The sequence below is a fragment of the Callionymus lyra genome, chromosome 1 (genome assembly GCF_982586985.1).
Source record: "Callionymus lyra chromosome 1, fCalLyr1.hap1.1, whole genome shotgun sequence".
Classification (NCBI taxonomy): Eukaryota; Metazoa; Chordata; class Actinopteri; order Syngnathiformes; family Callionymidae; genus Callionymus; species Callionymus lyra.
The window spans coordinates 47,563,308-47,570,369 of record NC_141818.1 but is presented as its reverse complement, the minus strand read 5'-3'; the positions used below and the strand labels follow the sequence as shown (position 1 = coordinate 47,570,369).

Below are 7,062 nucleotides of genomic sequence, written 5' to 3'. Positions count from 1 at the left end.
TAAAGCTGGTGTCGTCCAAGTTCTTGTGTTCACCGTCATAAACAGCCAGAAAAATCAACAATAGAGAATAGGAGGAGTTCAAATTGTGAAAAAGAGGTTCAATGGCATGATTAAGTACATGAGAAAATTCTTAACTAATTTCTCAGAAACAAACACTGAAATAAATGACTGAAAAGAAAAGTGTATATTGAAGCAAGATGACTAGAAACATATTTATTCATCAAATTCATACTTCAAATGTTTCTGGTGTCAATGAGTGACTGATGTTGTTTTTAACTCCGGACAGTAGAGGGCGAATTGAGGAGAATGCGTGAATAGAAAATACCATCAGACAACATGGTTCTGAATATTCTCATAATCTTCAGTGACTGTCGGCCGATAAGAAGTGAAGTAGTCTTGCAGATTCGTTGGATCCTTGAGATAGTGAGAGACAAAGTCCGGTCCAATATAGTCTGGCAAAAAGATTTATTAAAGATGTTACACAAGACGTATAACAACGAGAGGTGTACAGAGCTCTGAGTTACGAGTGTGAAAACACGCGCATATATTCTTACAAGGCCGTTATCTACCCGTTGTGAAAACATGCGCATATATTCTTACAAGGCCGTTGTCTACTGTTGCACACAAGTCCTTATAAGGTAACATTCAGTTGGTGTTATGTCTGACTCATGGAGTGAAAGTTACAGAGAGAAGTTATTGACACGTTTCCTGAGTGTTCGGGCTTGACCTTTATTGAATAGAACACTCAGCACGTGTCACCCGAACAAATACACGTGATAAGGTTATGCAAACAGATTGACAGAAATATAATGAGGCTTCAACTTCCCCTTTTGGCCTCTGAAGGAGGACAACAACCAAGAGATAAAAACGGATAAAAACTGAATACAAAATTGCTACAAATTTTAAAACCCTTTAAAATTATCGTCTGAGAAACATGCAAGCATAAGATACAGTGTCACCAAGCTGAATAGCGGTCTTTTAAGGACAGATAGAAGTTAATGGGGCATCCAGGTATTCAGGAACAGGGGTTTGGAGAGGGACAGATGCAGTTGATAACAGAATGAAACAGCGGATTCAAGGAGGTCTAGCACCTTTTCTTGATCCTAATATGATATTCAATGTTTTGTGTGGGCAAAAACCTGCGGCAGTTGTTGATGCAGGGAAAATTGTGAACTAACATTCACAACCAGACGCTACAGGTCCCCAAACGATCCAAGCGCCAGATCACACTCGGTCCTGACCATAAGGTATCAGACAAATGCCTGCTATACTATAATTCTAAGATCACGATTTATCACCAAAGGGGAACTAATACAATTTATGAATTCGACTTATGTGATGTGATCCCATGCACAGGCAACACCAGTTACTTTAACCAACTGCCCCCGTTTATCAGGACATCCCATTAAATATGTTATCAACTGCATCAGTCCCTCTCCAAACCCCTGTTCCTGAATACCTGGATGCCCCATTAACTTCTATCTGTCCTTAAAAGACCGCTATTCAGCTTGGTGACACTGTATCTTATGCTTGCATGTTTCTCAGGCGATAATTTTAAAGGGTTTTAAAATTTGTAGCAATTTTGTATTCCGTTTTTATCCGTTTTTATCTCTTGGTTGTTGTCCTCCTTAAGAGGCCAAAAGGGGAAGTTGAAGCCTCATTATATTTCTGTCAATCTGTTTGCATAACCTTATCACCTGTATTTGTTCGGGTGACACGTGCTGAGTGTTCTATTCAATAAAGGTCAAGCCCGAACACTCAGGAAACGTGTCAATAACTTCTGTCTGTAACTTTCACCCCATGAGTCGGACATAACACCAACTGAATGTTACCTTATAAGGACTTGTGTGCAACAGTAGACAACGGCCTTGTAAGAATATATGCGCATGTTTTCACAACAGTAGATAACGGCCTTGTAAGAATATATGCGCGTGTTTTCACACTCGTAACTCAGAGCTCTGTACACCTCTCGTTGTTATGCGTCTTGTGTAACATCTTTAATAAATCTTTTTGCCAGACTATATTGGACCGGACTTTGTCTCTCACTAACTCAAGGATCCAACGAATCTGCAAGACTACTTCAGAAGCTAGAAGTTGTGTTTTGGAGAAGCAGCTGAAACTCTGTGATGATACAGAGTTATCCTACAAGAACGACCACTACACGCTGCTGTTCAACTGCAAATCTTGTTGGTACCAGTTGTGAACAAGCAGGACAAGAAGTCCACCTGGGTCCTGGACCGAGTGAGCGGCCGGAGACTGGCCATCCCAAGATCTCCAAGATGACGCTCCTGGCTACGTTTCCCGGTGAGGATAGATGAAAAACAAGTTCAAAACTGAAAGAAGAAAAGTTAAAAAAGACTCCTGTTATCATAAAATGTGTCATGAATGACCAATTTTCTGATTCAAACTTTTCTTCCCTGATGTCTCCTGGTTTCACTGCAGAATGTACAAGATTAATACAAACATACTTGATTCCCCTGGGTAAAAATCATTCAGAGATTTCCTGACCAGAAACTGTTTCCTTCAAGTGAGAAAAATCTCTAACCTTAGGAAAATGTTGTTACAACATGATCTGGAGCTTGTCATCCATGCGTTTGTTTTTTCTCGTCTGGACTATTGTAACAGTTTGTTTTCATGTCTTAACAAGAAGGTTCTACGTCATATTGGTGCTCCGCCCTCTAACGGCTTCGCTATTGGTTTATCCCGAGGCACCGCCTCGTCTCTGAGAAAGCTTAATGAACTCGCCACCCAGCAGGGGGCAGTCCACTTCCTATAAAGGCGGGAAACACCCGCCGCACTTCCTCCTTTTCAACTCAGCAAGAAAGCTCCTGGATCAGCATGGCAGACGTGAGCATGAACATTGATGTGGACAGATCATTGTGCCTGACGTGTGACACCCCCCTGGGGAGGGAGGACACACATGTTCTCTGTTTTGTCTGCTTAGGCCCTGCCGTACGCTTCCTGTGGAGATCTGAAGGAGACAGGAAGCGTACGAGGCCCATCGACGCACGCAGCGTCCTCCAGCCAAGTCGTGGGCCGACTACGATGAGGAGGACAACTGGCGGTGTTATCAGGTGGATCCGAGCACCCTGTTTGGTTCCGAGCCGGGGATGTCGAAGCGGTCGGGGGAACTGGACTGGTTCCTCGCTACCCGCTTGACGTCCTGCCACGCATATTCACCGCCGCGGCAAACCGCATGGAGGTCGAGCTCCCCCCCGCACCTCCACTCGCGCCACCCCCGTTTACATGCGGAGTGAAGGTCGGGCAGAATGAGGCACGCAGGGCTGCGATTCCGGGGGTTGTCTGTCCTAAGCTGGACGAAATCTGGGACTACTCGCTGCAGGGGTCTGCCTCTCCCATGGCTGCAGGGTCTCCCGTAGGAGCCTACGGACCCTACTGCCGTGTGGACGGGGTGGACTGGCGGCGCGGTGTCCCGGAGCCCTCGGATGCGGTACGCGCTGCCCTCGACCCGGGAGCTCGGCTCTGGCCAGGCCATGGTGAACAGGTGAGTGAAACCCTGCGATGGCGGCAATGGACCAACCAAGTCCACATGCACATGATCAAACCTCCTGGCGGGAATAGGAAAAGGCTCAAGCGGGGTTTTCGTGTGTGTGTGGACTTTCGCCCGCTGACACGCAACACAAGCGGCTGCCCACTCCTTAACATCCATGCGTAGCCCTGGCCAGACAAATCTAGCACTGAACATCTTGACTGATGCCTTAACCCCGGGATGTGAGAGGGAGTGTACCGAATTGAAAACACGACGACGCCAAGCTATCGGAACAAGGGGCCGTGGGAGGTTCTGGAAAACACCTCAGGCTTGCCTGGTAGGAGCTATTTATGCTGGTGAGAGGAAAGTTTGGGCTTCCCCGCTGAAGCTGCTGCCCCCACGACCCAACGCCAGATTGGTAGAAGAAGGCGAAGACGTAGAGGAAAATTGCAAGTTTATTTGTTTAGCATGATTCAGCAACAGGACAATTCAAAGTGATGAAATACAATGAAAACCTTTGAAATAACATGAATATGGTAAGAAAAAACAAATGGTTAATTACTAGAAGTACTAGAGTATTAAAAAAGTTCCTGTGAGATCATATGTATTTGTAAGTCATAAATGTCAATAAATGTCAAACGTTGCTTCACATGGTATCAGCTTTTAAAATTCAATTAGAGAAACTAAATTAAGATGACGTTTCTTTGGTCTTTGGAGCAGTGCTTATTTCTCTTCATCGCTTCTTGGTTTAGGTTTCATCCATCTCCCTATTGCTGCAGCAGCTGCACCACCAGATAACAATAAGTATCTTCCCATTCCAATTCCTTCTACTGCTGCAGCTACTCCAGCACCTGGAATTACAGCCGCAGTTGTTATAACTGCTGCCTTCGCTAATTCAAACCCTCCTTTTTCAACATATCCTCCAACTTTCCCCCACCACTCCTCGGATTTCAACTTCTTCTGGGCCTCTTCATATTTGGTGCTGTTGTAAGGACCCCCGTTTCTCTCCACTATCTGATCAATCTTTTCAATCAGTTCATTCACCTGACTACGATTCTGCATGGTTTTGTTGTCAAACACTATATATCCGGCTTTACAATCGTTGATGACGTCCTGCAGGTCTTTATTTTTGCCGATGTAGGTTTCTATGGAGCCTTCAAGAGTGTCTCCATGAGTGAACACAGCAAGAGTGTACTGGCCGGCGTCTGCTCCAAAGTTTTTCTTGATCCAGCTGAAAACCACCTTCTCCTCTTTAGTGAATCGTACGGCGGTACTGAGCACGAGAAGAAACACATGCGGGCCCGGGAGTGACTTCATGATGCAGGCCTCGATTTCTTTATCCAAGTCCTGTTGGTCCATGGAGGTGTCAAACATGCCCGGGGTGTCAATGACACTGATGCTCCCGTTGTCATCATGGAACATCTCTTTTCTGCTTGTTGTCGTCACAGAAGATGGACTGTGATCGACAAGGAACCGTTCTTTTCCAATGATGGTGTTTCCTGTCGCACTCTTTCCTGAACCAGTCTTCCCCAGCAGGACTATCCTGAGATCTCTGCAGACTTCTATAGTTGTACACAAAAGATAAGGTTGTTTTTTTATCAGCAAACAAGAAAACGACAGGGTGACTTACGTTCTGCTGTAGCCATCTTCTAGCATAATAGGAATGAGGCAATAGAAATAAAACAGGTAAAAAAAAAATTCCATTTATGTCCCGGAGAAACAGGACAACCTTCTTCTTTCTCTCCGCCCTTCACCTTTCCAGGAAAACGAAACTTGAAAATATCTCAGGACCGGGAATTGCTTTGTTTTACCGCCATCTCATGGTTAAGAAGGAGAACTACAGCACATATGTTGTCAAATAGACGATCGTTAAAAATACAGGTGAATACAAAACTTTAACTCCGTGTTCCTTCGTCTGCAAGGTGTGAGGATTTCTTTCTAGACATGAAAAAGTGAAAGTTTAGTGGTGAAGTTTCACGAAATGTTTACTTTTTGCGGTTCTTAAGAGGAAGATGAAAAACTGCAACTGCTTATATAGAATGTAGACGTTTATGATTGTGTTGTGAGGATACTCTCATAAATGTAACATTCAAATAGATCAAACTATTCACAAATAACTTGTAACATTTTTTATCTGATGTTGTGGCAGTTTATGCACACAGTGTTTTTTCACCTACACTATTGTCATTTTCATTTTACCACAGGATGTAAATGAAACTCCTGATGTTAAAGTTAAATAAACAATCCTACTATCCTACAAAAATAACCTTCATTCATTTGACATCAGTAAATAGAAATATTTAAAGTATTATTCCAACAGAATAGATTGGAATAAAAAACGTTAATGGTTAATGTTTTCATCTTGTGGGCAAATTATAAAACTGCGTATCCAATTATTTTTTCTTTCTTTTATATTCCTCATCCTTACAATCGACAATATTATATATAAACAGTAGGTGGCACTGTTGCCGAATTTTAGTGAATGAAATTCCACTCCTTCACTATGTTACACTTGCATCAGATTCTCTGAATCACTCGCAACTTAAATTAAATGCATTGTTAATCGAATATATCTAATTCAAGTTTTGTATCGTAAAATAGAGTAAAGACAAGTGAAAAATCTGGTTAAGCGTTTCTGTTCCTAACAAACCAGACCAAACACTGAGTTTCTGGTTCCATTTTCATCTTCCAACTGTCTTTTTATCGAGACTCTTCTGCTTTCTGAAATACATTTACTGGAGGTTTCTGTGGTTGTTCTGCGGCTCCATCTATATGAGCCGCATGAGGTGAAAAAAGATTTAATAACTATATTTATATTTATATGTTTATTTTACCACAGGATATAAATGAAACTCCTGTTAAAATTGACTAAACAATCCTACTATCTGTAACCGATCCTAAACACTGGCCCGGGGAGTAACGGTGGACTGGTTTTAATCCGGTCCAACAAAAGCCGCTTTAGGACTTGCACCTAAAGATGTAAACCCACGACCCTGAGGGTAGAAACCTCCAGCAAATGAATACAGGCCCACAAACACAAGTACCAGAAAATAATGTGATTCATTGAGTAGCAAGACAACGCAGCGAATCATTTACATTAAGGGAAAACAAAAACACATTAGTAATGTTAACAAAACCATACATTGACGTGACAGAAATAACGATTATAGACATTACTTCAATCGAAAACAAAATCGCTATGAAAAACTACAACAAGTGTTAAACCTGAACAAAAGAACCACAGGAAATAAAAACAATATTAACACAAGATATAAGTCGCACAACTGTAGCTCTCACCTACAAAAGTTAAATAACCAAAACAAAACCCCCTAAACAACTTTATGGCGAACAGAATAACGAAGATATAAACTAACCAAACTAAAGATAAAGAGGCAATTGAAATAAAGAGGCAAGGCAGGGCATCGTTTACGCACATCCCGAATACCAGGGAATAGGACCGATTTAAAATCGTTGTTTCGTCAATAACGTTTAATAAATATGCATACATATTTTTTTAAAGGGTTTAAGAATGATGTTTTTGGTGGCGTCAGTAAAGAACAAGAGAATGAAAT

At 42.3% G+C, this 7,062-nt stretch overlaps 1 protein-coding gene across 2 annotated transcripts; it reads right to left on the bottom strand.

Moving 5' to 3' along the window:
• Positions 1–3,927: 3,927 nt before the first annotated feature.
• On the bottom strand, positions 3,928–5,571 carry LOC148089946 (GTPase IMAP family member 9-like). Of its 2 annotated transcripts, none has more exons than XM_087810774.1 (2): positions 5,121–5,571; positions 3,928–5,052 (listed from the first exon to the last, which is right to left on the bottom strand). In XM_087810774.1, exons 1-2 carry the CDS (start codon positions 5,134–5,136, stop codon positions 4,214–4,216), a joined length of 855 nt encoding a protein of 284 aa, XP_087666900.1. In that variant the 5' UTR covers positions 5,137–5,571; the 3' UTR covers positions 3,928–4,213. The 2 variants fall into 2 exon arrangements, with proteins under 2 accessions (XP_087666900.1, XP_087666908.1); XM_087810782.1 differs by having other exon boundaries at positions 3,928–5,049.
• Positions 5,572–7,062: the final 1,491 nt, after the last annotated feature.